We start from the raw sequence: 13,820 nt of genomic DNA, 5'->3' as shown, positions 1-13,820 counted from the left end.
GTGCCGTAAAAGAGCTACTGTAGGTGGTTAGAAAAAAAGAAAAACAAGAAGCGAAGCTTTTAGTTCCAACTGCAGATTCCTCCTGCTGCTGAAGTGCTCCTCCCGGGTTTGAACACAGTCATTATCCCGGCCCGGGTGTGCTGTTCGGGGACGCCTGGGGCCCTCTCTTGTGCGGCTATAGGTGCTGCTCAGTGCGTGGGAAGGTCAGGGGTGCAACAGGGCCATGCAGGAGGGGCCTGCTGTACGGGGAGGAGAGGGTGGGGGGGTGGTGAGGGTCTGGTTTCTCTTCCTTATGTAAAAGAGAGAGCTTTGGCAGACCTACATGGACTGACCGGCTGGGAGTGTGTGCGCGTGTGTGCAGCGCAGTGCGGTGCGGCTCCATTTCAGCGCTGAGAGGCAGGAATGAGCGCGAGGTGACTGGGAACGGGGGCCAGCCGAGAGACACCTGAGGCCATTGCCCACGACCGGGTGAGTGTGCAGCTCAGCATCATGCGGGCTTTACTTAATAACTCCTTACTAGTATATGTTGCTTAAAAATAATTAGGTCAACTGCCGTCCAGTCACTAAATATTTTTACAGTGGTGTATAATTTATGAATTTACCTGAAAAAAGTAAGAAGTTGCAGGCCAGATGCGTGTATTTTCAATTTTTTTATTTTTAATAGATTATGTACACCCGTCATATATTTAATAGATCATATACAATCATGTCAATATGCCTACCCACTTTATTGTACATTTGCTGGTTAGATGGTTTGGTATTAAAACAAACTGGAAGCATCAGAATGAATTGTATTTTTCAAGATTTAAGATTTTAGATTTTACAGCACATGAAGCAAGAAGTGTTATTAATGGCTCTCACAGAAAGCTTTCTTCAGTTTTTGGGCCACTTGTGTGGCCTTCAGCGCATCCTGTGAAAGATGCACCATAAACACAGTCCCTGTTGCATGGCAACGTGCGTGGTACAGCGGCAGCGGCAGTGGCAGCTGCGTGTCGGTGAAGACGGTCAGTTTGACCGCACACGTTCCCCCTTCTGGGCCTGGGGAACCGAACATGAACGTGTCCAGAGTTCCTGTCAGGAAGGCCCTAATGAGTCCCACGGTTGTGGTCAGTCTCCCCTCAAGCTCCCCCTCACTGCCTGCTCGTGCCTCCTCTGTCTGAAAACTCGCCCAGAGAGACTGGGGGCACTCACTCTTGTGGGGGCTTAGGTCATGTGCGGATTCACGTCTTTTATGGTTCATGAACTGGCTTGTGGTTTAGGCACTGTGAATGAAAAAAAAGCTGTCTGTGTGATATAGGAATCAGGGAATCTGCCATGTCGAGAAGATCTGCACAGACACAAAATAGTGCCCTCTTGAATCCTGCATCCTCACAGTACATACAATGTGCTTCTGCTTCAGGTTCATCCTTATCTGCATATTATTAATTTACTTTTAATGTTTTAGTTCATTAGCAACATTAATCATTTAATGACTTTGTTCATACTCACATCACTGTACATGATGAACGAATCACTTTTGCAGTAAATTAGAAATATTTAAATTCGGTGTATTTCAGGAAATGCACTAGCATGTCTAATTACGTGTTTTAGCAGTGTCAATGCTTAACAGTCTGAGAGATTAAAGAGACAGTTCGCTTAGTTTTACTGTATGTTTCTGATTGGCCCAGACAGTTTTGTGTCTGGTGAAAGATATTTTAGATAACCTTGTGTTTTGTATGACCTGTAGACTTTTTAATGACTGGTGAAGGGGCATTTGGGAGTTCAAAGGAAGAAATACACTTCAAGTAATTCCAAAGCAATATGAAATGGTTTTGAAAATTAGATCAAATGTAGGCTTCATTTTTGAAAATTTTGTAATGTAGACTTGTACCTCAGAAGGCACAACATCACAATCTCCTTTGCAGTTGTGTAAGAGCATTTTCTTCTTGCTAAAAAGCATAAACCAGTGAATGCCCCCATACCAGCCATTATAAACCCCACAAGTCATCAGAAACCTCTGTAAGTATCTAAAACATCCTTCAACACACACATAAACTGTCTGGGCCAATTGAAAACATGCGTTCTCAGTGCCTGCAGCCAACCCAAATCGCTACTTTTTTCACCACAGTAGTTCCTGTGAGGCCCCTCTGAGGATGCCCTTCCCCCACACGATGAGCTGGAACTCAAATCTGGAGGCCGCCCCTCCAGGTAGGCTGCAGAGGTCTCGGTGCATCCTGGGAGCTGAGCAGGTCTCTGTGGGCCTCCCCCGAAGCCGACCCCACGTGGTGCTGCTCCTCTTCCTGCTCGTCTGGCCGCTGTCCCATGCCAGAATCCCCACAGGTTAGTCTCAGCCCATTTCCACCGCAGCTACAGAGGATTTACCGCACAGCGGCTGAGGCCAGAGCGAGACAGAGGATTTATGTCCCGGGCCAGACTAGGACTCTCCCATTTCCCACTGGACTTATACATCAGCCCCCTACAGTAGGGAGCACCTCCCTCAGTGTGTGTGCTATACTTCTGAGTGAAGTCAAACTCCTCGTACCAAATTAGTCTTAAATTAGACATGGCCATCCCCAGTGGGTTGCTAGACTACTCTATATTTATTCTGAAGTCAGTTCACAGAATACGACCCTGCAGGTTACACTTCACCACAAGCTGTGGACATGTTTATTTAACTTACGGACAATTAAATCATGTTCCCACTTAAAATCTAGAGCCTAGCGCCAAATTGCAGGCCTTTAAACAGACCTGACAGAAACAAAACAGCATTGAAAATGCAGCTGGTAGATGCATCGTCTTCCTCCAGTTTCGGTCGTATGAAAAACTAGGTCGAGTTTGTGTGTCATTTATTTTATTGCGTTTATTTTTGGATGTCTTATTATTTCCCATATTATTTTTTTATGGATTTGGAATATCAACTCATAAATATAATCTTGTCTCCCACTGCAACTTCCTCCATTAACTGAAGAGAGCTAAAAAAAAAAAAAAAGAAGAAGAAGTGCATATGCCCTCCTAGACATGCGCACTAGCTGCTCCACCACCTACGCCGCACAATCTTTGCACCAGAGGGCAGCGCTTCATGCACAGCTGGCACAGGCAGGCTGCAGGGGCTTGATTGATTTGGGGAGTCACTGGTGCACGATAACTGACTGAATCCCTCCCATCCTCCCTGAGTGATCCTGGGCCCATTTCAGTCATTAGATATTAAACAGCAACAGAGTTCAGGTTGAACAATAATAGATGTGCAGACAAAGATCTAGTAGAAATGTTCTATTTAAAATACTGCGAACCATATATCTAAACTAACGCGGATTATGCTTTTTTTTTCTTTTCTTTTTAAAAAATAAAAGAATCATTTGAAGTATTTTGTACAATTTGTGTAACAAAGAGAAACATGGTAAGAATGTTACAGGTTCAAGTCCCATGTCGAGCTCTGTTGTTACGCACCACTGACCAGAGAATCACTTCACCTAGCAAAACATTAAAACTGATAAAACCCTGGATACCAACATCTGTTAGGATAATTTATAATTTAATTCATATATTGCACTGTGCTATTTTAAACTCACCTGCAAAATAAATGCCCCGAGAGAGAGAGAGAGAGAGAGAGAGAGAGAGATGTCTATCTCTCTTAGCTAATACCAATAAAAGTCAGTGTTTCTGCCAGCATAATCTCGTTCCAGGAAAAAAAGAATGGCTCCAGTTTTTTGCGATCTCCTGGTAACATACCAGAAGCGAAGAATTCAAATGCAAACTGCGATCAAACATATTCTGCTGTGTTCTCCACAGTAATATGACTGTAGTTTTTAATTTAGTATGCCACGTAGTTCAAAAGTTTATGAAAATAGTGTGGATTAATGATTAGAAATAAAATAAAAATTCATTAGGCTGTCCGTATGCTAGTTCAGAATGAGGATTTATTTTTATCTTGTACGCTGCTGGCCTTTAGATGAGCAAATATTTATTTAAACAGCAAACGTCCATACCGATCTCACACTGTAGTATTTGACTGGATATTTTCTAATATGTCTTTGTCCACTTAGGTGTCTTTGTCTTGATCCACTCCTTAATTGTGACAGATTATAACATCCAATAGCAACCTCCCTGACGACTTTGGTCAAATTGGGCCGAAAGACACAAACACGTCAAACCGCAGATACCTCTTCTTCACTAATCCCATCCCTGTGGCCAGTAAATCAGAGGGGCTCGCGCCTTTACGCGGAGTGACTCCTCCGCATGCGAGGCAATTTCTTATGCTTTATTTACAGCAGTGGTGTCAAACTCGTTGCCATGGAGGGCCGTGTGTATGCAGGTTTTCATTCCAGCCTCAGATCTTGATTATATAATTAGTTAAATTATTTGCTGAATTAGGGATGCAGGTTTGTGCACAATGGTGACCCGACGTCTATGGTGACCCGCATTATATTCTGTGCTTCAATGCAGTTAAACGCATATGGCTGAATGAGTAATTGGACTCAATTAAGGCAGCATTAATTGGTTGGAATGAAAACCTGCATACACCCGGCCCTCCATGGCAACGAGTTTGACACCACTGATTTACAGCATGCATTTTCTCGGCTTCCTGTTGTATTAGACTGAGGCAGTTGGGTAGTGCCAAATATTCTAGAAGGTTAGATTTGTCGCTGTATTGTATGGCATACTACTGAGAGAATACCAAGAAGCAAGACTGTTACACCAGTGTGTTCCTGCTACGTAATATCGCAACATGTGCAGCTCTTACATTCTTTCTATTCGATTTTTGACATTCCATTTAGTATACTCTACTTTGAGGACCATACCTTCCTTATTTCTCATTTAGCCAGTGGCGCTTCGTTGATTTGGCTGCATGAAGCTAATAGTGCGCAAATAGCAGTGATGAAATGTCATTAGGCTGCTCGCATAATCTTGATATCAGTTCATCTCGGTGGAGCGCTATTTGATCATGTGTATATTTTTATTGAAAGAGATTTGAGCAAATCTATAACCAATGAAAGGCTTCACACTCTCCAAACTGTTCCCGTCACACGTACGCTTCTGCAATGGTCATACGCAAACATTCCATCTTACGGCGACCTCTGTGGGCGAAAAATATGTTTACTCTGCTAACTATTGGTTTTGATTGTGAAGTCCCTGTTGCAACTCAGTCGTAAAATCACTGTTCCAGTGTCGGGAAACATTTACCTACTTCGGTGTTTTAAAGAGTTTACATCCAATAACTTGTAGGCTAGCCAGAAAGTTGTAGTTCCGACTCCCTTGTGTGCACTACGGCGCTATCGAGCAAGGAATGTCTTTAGTAAAATTCCATTTTTATTGCAGGATCATATTCTAAATATGAGCTGTATAATTCAGTCTGGACTTGGGTGTCTGTAATAAAACTATAAGCACATATAGCGACCTCTGTATCAACGAGGATAAGATTTTCAGATGAAGCGTCCTGTGTTTTTTTTTTCAGCCTGAACCAATTACACGTCGCATTAGCAGAGAGTGCTTGGAATGTATATTTGCGTGTTGTACAGCAAAGTCCTTGACAGTCTAAAACAGAAATAAATAAACAGAGCGATGTATTCCATGCGCCCCCGCCGCAGTTATATTTTAGGTATGAAGTATGAAGTGGTAGTATTCGGAACCGGTGAACATTCAACAACATATAGCCTACTTATGCTTATACTGGGGAGTTCAGAGATAATAGCAAATTAGCAATGCTGTCTGTATAGACTATGGACAGTGATTGTTAATTGTTAGGGCGCGCTCTGCTTACAGTAGGCTAAATTAAATCCTCAAGACAGATAGAAATTTTTCGGACCAATCGGTTTTTAGCGGGAGTGGTTTCACTCAGCTGTTGTAAACAGCGAAGCCTGAGCCGAACTGGGAGCTGGGATTCATATAAATAAGACAGTTCGCTCTCAGGTAGAAGCAGAGTCGTATCACACGAGCGCACTGGCTCTCCCATCATAAGCGCACCAGCCGCCTATGATTACACTCACAGCAGGAGTCGCCGCCACATTACCACAGGTTGGTGGCGAGTGGAGTCAATGCATTCCGGATTTTAAATAACTGAAGCAATAAATATTATTGCTGAATTTACCGGCATAGTTTCCTTTCTGACGGCGAAATCCTGGTTTCAGATCCACAGGTGTAGCATACACGTCTGGATTATTATTTCCCTCCGCGCACTGTGGACTGTCATATGAGGAGGATTTGTGGTCTTGGTAAGAAGAACGTGAAACGTTGGAGAATGTTTATGATCTGCTGGCTGATGTTTATGATCTGAAAAGCTGGCGCTTTGTGCTTTTTTTTACACGCTTCAAGTCCTGTGTGAATGTGAATTTGAATGTGCTTAAAATAATCTTTGTACTATGGTTTGCCACAAGTGACATCTAACTAAATATAATTTTGAAGTACGACCATATATTGTATAAAATTTGTCACAATGTAAAAGACCACATAAACACAATGGTATCGTTTGTTGGCAACGTCCTTGACGGGTGCAACTAGGGAAAATTTGCAGCTATAGAAACGGTCCAAATTGCGCGCACAGAAATTGAAGTTGAAATTAACTTTTGTTTTTAGGAAAATGTTATGTCACGACAACTTTATCAACAATATGTTTCCGTCGTTCGGCCAACTATTCGTCGTGGTTCCGCAGTTTTCAGTGCGTTTTCGCGTGCCGCTGACCGCGTGCTGGAGACCTACAAGGTGTGCTAAGTGCCCTAAAAGGGACATCAGTTTCTTAACCATATCCCGGGCAACAACACGGAGCGAGAATAATGTAGATCGGTAACTGACTGTTAACAGGTTTGTATTTCATATTTACAGTTCATTTATATTTTTAAATAATATGTTTCTAAAAGTATTGAATATGAAACTGACCAAAGTATTAACGCAATTACTTAATTTCAGGCAGGTGTCATCACAAGAACCGCCGTCTACAAAGCTGGAACCCAGGGCATGACGAAGACCGGACCGTGGTGATAGGGTCTGGAACGTTTCTCAGATTGGATTCTTCTGCTACTGTCAACTCTGTTGTCATAGAGGGAGGAGGTAAATCTGGATTTGCTTTCTTTTTTCATGACCAGTAACTATGGGCATTTGCAAAAATAGAGGGGAAAAGTGCTACATAGCTAGTATATTTATTTGGTCAAACATAACTGCTCAGAAGTATTTGTGAGGGTAATGTGGAATATTTTATAATATTATATATAATATTAATATATTAATTGATTGATTTAATGGCTGATTTTTTCCCCCAGGAGTATTGGTCTTTAATGACAACTCGACACACAGAATTGTGCTGAGAACAAGGCACATTCTGATTCGAGACAAGGGGGAGTTGCACATTGGCTCTGAGACGTGCCCCTACAGAGGCACTGCTACCATTGTTCTCTATGGGAAGTCCACAGACCAGAGTGAGGTTCATAACTTTGGGAGCAAGTTCATCGGTGTGGACGAAGCCGGCACGCTGGAAATGCACGGCCGAAAGCCAGTCTCATGGACTCTACTGGCAAGAACCCTGAACCCCATGGGTTTGCAATTTGGACCATACAAATTTGAGAGGTTCTGGGGCAGCAGGGGCATCAACGTAAGGGTTGTGGATGACGGAACGGGTCAGATTCTGGCCGCAGACCGCTTTGACACGCACATGTTCCCGAATGACAGCCTGAGACTCAAAGAGTTCCTCGATCAGCAGCCAACTGGAGTGATCATTGCCATGGCGGTGGGGGACTCAGCAGCCAAGAGCTTATCTGCCGAGACCCGGGAGTTCATCATCGAGGTTTTGGGGAGCAAGTTTATTAAACACTTGGGGTACAGGTAAGAGCCACCACTGCATTCCTCCTCTCTCAGCACATGTGCCGGACTGTGTGTTTGCTGCGCAGTTTCACCATGGACAGCTCCCCTTATTCTGTCCTCTCCAAACGTGTTTATGCTTTTGCAGCAGCTGATCACAGTCAGATGATAATGAAAATAATCTCTTATTTGAAAAAAGAAAAATAATGTAGTGATGCCAATGTGCAGAGCTGTGTGTTGTTTCTCTTGGTGAGTGAATATTAAAGGCTCCTTAGTGAAAAGGTGTGTGGGGAGCATCGGCCCCTCTCAGACACAATATAGTGTCATGTACAGTAGCACTCCTCCCGTGTGCTGCTGTTACTGGTCTGTTGAGCATGCCCAGTGAGTCCCCATGCCCTCCAGGACACTGTTCCCCTGACTCCAGTCAGCTCTGAGCCCACAGTGGGAGAGTTTGGCTGTGTGCCAGAGCTGTGGTTATACGTCAGGACATCACCAGGCTGCTGTATAATTTGAGAAAGGAAAAGAGCACTGCACATTTTAATGTCTTTTTTTTTCAAATCTGACGGCCGCTGAGTTATTTTCAGCCGGTGAAATAACAGTTTTCACATCTAGTGCCCACAGCTGTATAATTTCTGTATAAGAGTCTGCTCCCTACTGCAGCCATGCTTTTTCTTTTAAAGTTCTGACCTTATGCCTCTGTTCTTCAGGTACTACTGCTATAGCCCCACTGAAAGATCTGTTACCTTGCATCATGATTAGGTGTCACAAAGTGTTGGATGGGTATACTTTTTTGGGTTCAAGATTTATACTGGTATCAGTGCAGCCTTTTTATGCTGAAGAATCAGGAAGTTTCAGTCAAACCTCAGAGTATTCAGTAAAATTACTCATCCTGGAGGGAAGTGGAACAGGTGCCAGACCTTTGCAGTGGGAACTTCCTGAGGAAATTCTGGCAGCTGTCACCCAAAGGCAGTGGAGTTCTGGTTCTATGGCTCTAGTTCTGTAGCTCTGGTTCTGTAACTCTGGTTCTGGGTCTGTACTGTAGGATTATAGGCCATTTCCATCCCTTAGGCAGCCCTGGGCACTGGTGGGCATTTTGCGGGCAGGCCCCTTCTCCACCACAGAAAGAAAGCGGCCCTATGCGTGGAGCGGAACCACAGGCACAGCCATTGCCAGGAGACAGTTCTACACCTACAGTGGGGTCCGCTTCACTGTCACCGCCTACAGTGAATGGGTAAAAGGTTTAGTGTCGCTGTTCTATGTTATTTTTGTTCCTTCATTATATTAAATCCATTATGTATCATTATAAGTACTTTACTAATGGTTGTCTCCTGGCCTGTGTTGGTTCAGGGTCACCACATATTGGGTTTAAGGTGGAGGCCATGAAGGGGCTAGTGATAGACCTGGTGGACGATGTGTCCAGTTGGAGGCCTGGGGACCGGCTGGTTGTGGCAAGTACTGACTACTCCATGCACCAGGCAGAAGAGTTCAAGCTCCTCCCCTGTCCGGAGTGCAAGCGCACCCAGGTCAAAATCGATGGTATGCCTCCCATCTCTCAATTCTGCTCCCGTCCTGTTAGTTTCAATATGAACTGAGTTCTAAGGCAGGTTGCCAACACTAGTTCCACCTCTCTAAAGCATTCCAGGGTAAGGTTAGAATAGTCCTGCTGGCCCTGTGGCCCTCCGGGACCAGAGTAGCACAGCCATCAGGCAACCTGTCTCTTTCTTCTGTTTCATCCCCTCTACCCAAGCAGGTCTTATTCAAACTGTACCCAACAGCACCCCAACCTGTTGCTCCTACTGCAGTCTCTCTTGCAGTCCATCCCATAGCATTGTAAGGGGTGTCCTCCATCTCACCCTCATTTCTGTGGCATGCCCTGTGTGCAGCTCTGGGCTCCATGCCACAGCACCTCACCTGCCTCATCCTCCCCTTTCAGCAGCTCCTTAGCCCGGCTAATTGCTGCTAAATAGAAAGTGAGAAAGCCTTTAGATCTGTCACGCTAATTTATAGAAATAATTGCAGGGTTGAGGTCAGCTCTGCGATGTTGGCAGGTACACCGAGAGCTGGCTCTAATGTGGCAGGTGATGTGTTTTGGCAGGTAAGCCTCATTACCTCCACATGGGGGAGGTGGTGGATGGAGTGGACATGAGGGCAGAGGTGGGGTTGCTCACCAGGAACATCAGAGTCCAGAGTGAGATGGAGAGCGCTTGCTATGGATACAACCACTGCCACCTCTTCAAGCAGGACACCTTCGGAGGACACATCAAGGTGAGCTCCCTGCCCGTAGCATGCTTCCAGATGCAACTCTACCGGTGTCGGATTTCATCGAAGCATACATTTGTGCATGTAATAAATGATGGTAATTTAAAACTAGGAGGGTGTATTTCCTGAAGAATTGCGATCTAAAATTTCTGCCATTCGTTCGCCATGGGAATTATTTTGTCAAATAGCATTAGATATCTGGGAAACTATTTGGAATTTTGGAAAGTTGTATACAAGCACATCGATTGGGACCAAGCTGCACATTTGAGAGTTGGTTTAGTGCGTCTACCTCGAAAGTTGTCTTCAGAGATGGTGGACAAAAATAATAATGGAAATAATGATGATGAGTTCTCTGTCGGATAACAATAGTGTTTTGCTTTGCAATGACACTATTTACGAATGTATAAACCCTTAGGGTGGACAAAGTTTCCTTTTGAAATGGCTTCTGTAAAAGTATAAATCTGTTCTTTTACTGGGATTCAATAAGGAGCAACACTATCCTGGCTCGCAGTGGTGGTGAACCTAAATTCACATAAAAAAATAAATGAAACCATGAAAGACCAGCGAATTAGGTATTTTATTCTCTCAACACGGAGCTGGAAGAAGAAGTCAGAGAGGGACCTCTGAGAGTCTGTCCAAATCTAAAGATGGAGAGATCATGTAACAGCTCTGTTTGTCTCTTCAGATCCAGAAAGGGTTTCACTCATTCCACATGTCCGGGGTTGAGCTGATCGGACTGGGCCAACAGAACCGGGGCAGCTACCCTGTGCACTTCCACCTGGCTGGGGACGTGGACGAAAGGGGAGGGTATGACCCCCCCACCTACCTGGACAACCTGTCTGTCCACCACTGCTTCTCCAGATGTGTCACTGTGCACAACACACATGGGCTGCTGGTATGCACTCTGCTCAACTCACATCACCACTAACTGCTTCCTTACATCATGAGTCAAACCACTACCAAATGCATTTAATCACAATCCAAACCATTATCAACTTAATCACAGTCCAAACCATTATAAACTTAATCACAGTCCAAACCATTACCGAGTTCATTCAGTCACAGTCAAAAACCTTATTACCTTAATCACAATCCAAACCATAACAGCTTCATTTAATTGCAATCCATAGCATTAATAGATTAATTTATTCACAAACTAAACCATTGCTAGATCAGTTTTAGCTCTGACAGAATTACCAGCTTTGTTTAAACACAAACCAAACCATTAATAATCATCTTTTCAGGTGTCATTTCCAGTTTGTTGGCCAAAAGTGATGGTCTCTGTATAGTTATGAAGGTGTGTCCTTCACTGGGAGTGACAGCCAGACTGATCTCCCTCTCCCCTTTGTGTCCTAGGTGAAGGATGTAGTGGGGTACGACACCCTGGGCCACTGCTTCTTCCTGGAGGACGGTGTGGAGCAGAGGAACACCTTCTACCACAATCTTGGCCTCTTGACCCGTCCCGGCACCATCCTGCCTACTGACAGGGACGAGACCATGTGCCTGAACATACGTGCTGCTGTTTATGGAGATTACACTCCCAGCCCCAGCACCGACTGCATGTGAGCCTGAACACTTTGCAGGATCTAGCTTCTAAACATTCACTGTTGCTTTGATGTGTTCTTGAAATCTTTATAAAACTGATTGATATATACCTTTATTTAAAAACATCAGCGGACCTGCAGAGCTCTTGTACACATTGATTATTTGATGTTTTGCTATGTGTTCCTTTCACAGGGCGGTCAGCACATTTTGGATTGCGAATCCCAATAATAACCTGATCGGCAATGCAGCTGCTGGCTCCCAGGTACAGGGTCACTCTTTGACCTTTTTTGTAATGTATTTAATGTATTTAAATTATTAAATGTAGCGGCAGGAATTCCATTAGCCGCGGTACAGCGCTGCTGCTGAGGTCTAATCGATGGATTGCCTCTGGCCTTGTGCTCTGTTGATCGGAATCCTTCTTGAAAGAGTTGTGTAGGCAAACGCAAGCACAACAGTCAACATGTGCCACTTTTACTCTCCCAATAACAGCCCTAAAGGCTTCATTCATAAATGTCCTGCCTTTAAGCTATGTAGGGCTTCATTGTATTTCCTGAATGCTATGTGTGTGGGCAGGGCTTGCCTTACCCAGAATTCCCTGCACTCTCTCTTCTTGGCAGGATGTGGGAATGTGGTTTATTTTCCATCGTGTTCCTACGGGACTGTCCGAAGGCTGGTACCCAGAAGGCCAGGCAGAGCTAACGCCACTGGGAATATTTCGGAGCAACAGGGTGCACTCCAACTTTAAAGTAAGACACATACCTTCCCTCTCAGGCCCCTGGCATTATCTGGACCTTGTCTACTGAAACCATGCTTTACTTGGTTTTACATAACATAACATACATGTGTGGTATGCATATGTGCATGTGCGTGCACATTTGTGTGTGGGTGTGGTGACAGCTGTGCTGTGATTGGTCTGTAGGCTGGGCTCTTTATTGGGAAAGGAGTGAAGACCACACACGCCAGCGCTAACAATCCCAGAGAGTACCTGACGATTGACAATGCCAGGTACAGCGTACACGCCCTGCCGCTCACTGCCACACCCTGTCTTTACCGTCTGTCCCTCTGCCCCTGCGAGCGAGGGGGGTGGCTGTAGGTTCTGTTGCTGCTCTTCTCTACTTTAATAACCTTGTGCTTAATGAGAGGCTGTCAGGTGGAAAATGACAGTACTGCAGTAAGCTGCTGTAAGAATTAAGCATGCCCCCACGGGGTGCTCTGAATCCTACACTGCAACAGCACATTTTGACCCTAAGCTATTTTAAATACGTGTCACGTTCTGTTCGTCCTTGTTGGAGCATGTTTATTCATTCTCATTCTCATTCATCAGACCCTCTCAGTGTAATTCATGGATGTATGAGGCAAATTTACTGTTCTATTAAGTGGTTACATATTAAAATGTGTTTCATGGCCCTTATGAGTGTTTTAAATCATCTGTTTATCACCGCAATCTGCTGTTTGTTACAATTGATGTCTGCATCAAATTGCTTTTAATGGGGACAGAAGCTGTTTGGTGAGATAACCACTTCTTGTTGAAGGTGGATGCTCTTTTTCCATTAGAGCCAAAGAAATAATTTGGAGTACTGACTGCAAGCACTCAGCATAATCTTCATTTTCTGTGCCTCTGTTCTGGGAAACTGAGCGCCCTTTGGTGATCGATTGATGTTTGATTTCTGAAGATGGTTAGGGAGCAATGTCTGTGTTTCCCTTTTCTGTGTAAAATGCAGTACTCAGTCTGATAATGCCATGCTAAAAAACCCAGCACTGGAGCTGAGAGAGAACTCATACAGCAGTTATATTTAGACTTGTGAGCATCTATTATTCTTCCAGGAGCTAATCACACAAATCAGCTGTGATGGCCCATTTCCCTGGAAACATGCTGTTGGACCATTCAGAATACACCTGCAGTGACTGTGCTTTCAGACCAGACATAATAACCACATAGTGACCATGCTCTTAGACCAGACTTAATAACCACATAGCGACCATGCTCTTAGATCAGACTTAATAACCACATAGCGACCATGCTCTTAGACCAGACTTAATAACCACATAGTGTCCACGCTCTTAGACCAGACTTAATAACCACATAGTGACCACGCTCTTAGACCAGACTTAATAACCATACAGCGACCATGCTCTTAGCCCAGACTTAATAACCACATAGTGACCACACTCTTAGACCAGACTTAATAACCGTGCAGTGACCATGCTCTTAGACCAGACTTAATAACCATGCAGTGACCATGCTCTTAGAC

The 13,820-nt window shown here is 44.3% G+C and overlaps 2 protein-coding genes across 5 annotated transcripts in view; both read left to right on the top strand.

Annotated features, from left to right (window-relative positions):
• Nucleotides 1-337: 337 nt before the first annotated feature.
• LOC135241669 (inactive cell surface hyaluronidase CEMIP2-like) overlaps nt 338-13,820 on the top strand; it is a 28,977-nt gene continuing 15,494 nt past the window's right edge. For 2 of the 4 annotated variants that reach the window (XM_064312229.1, XM_064312228.1), the window contains exons 1-12: nt 338-468; nt 2,108-2,319; nt 6,880-7,020; nt 7,230-7,788; nt 8,833-9,002; nt 9,112-9,300; nt 9,860-10,029; nt 10,709-10,918; nt 11,380-11,585; nt 11,761-11,830; nt 12,186-12,314; nt 12,488-12,573. In XM_064312229.1, coding sequence (XP_064168299.1) covers nt 2,133-2,319; nt 6,880-7,020; nt 7,230-7,788; nt 8,833-9,002; nt 9,112-9,300; nt 9,860-10,029; nt 10,709-10,918; nt 11,380-11,585; nt 11,761-11,830; nt 12,186-12,314; nt 12,488-12,573 — 2,117 coding nt within the window. In that variant the 5' untranslated portion in view covers nt 338-468; nt 2,108-2,132. Of the gene's footprint in view, nt 469-2,107; nt 2,320-6,100; nt 6,189-6,879; nt 7,021-7,229; nt 7,789-8,832; nt 9,003-9,111; nt 9,301-9,859; nt 10,030-10,708; nt 10,919-11,379; nt 11,586-11,760; nt 11,831-12,185; nt 12,315-12,487; nt 12,574-13,820 lie in introns of those variants that run through there. The other 2 variants (XM_064312230.1, XM_064312231.1) reach the window with 2 other exon arrangements.
• The window catches only part of LOC135241668 (cell migration-inducing and hyaluronan-binding protein-like), a 46,704-nt gene continuing 38,818 nt past the window's right edge, over nt 5,935-13,820 (top strand). The window contains exons 1-2 of the mRNA XM_064312226.1: nt 5,935-5,991; nt 6,105-6,188. The gene's annotated coding sequence lies outside the window, so the exon portion shown is untranslated. The remainder of the gene's footprint in view (nt 5,992-6,104; nt 6,189-13,820) is intronic.

The sequence above is a fragment of the Anguilla rostrata genome, chromosome 16 (genome assembly GCF_018555375.3).
Source record: "Anguilla rostrata isolate EN2019 chromosome 16, ASM1855537v3, whole genome shotgun sequence".
NCBI classification, from domain to species: Eukaryota; Metazoa; Chordata; class Actinopteri; order Anguilliformes; family Anguillidae; genus Anguilla; species Anguilla rostrata.
This window is presented reverse-complemented; position numbering and strand designations above follow the sequence as displayed.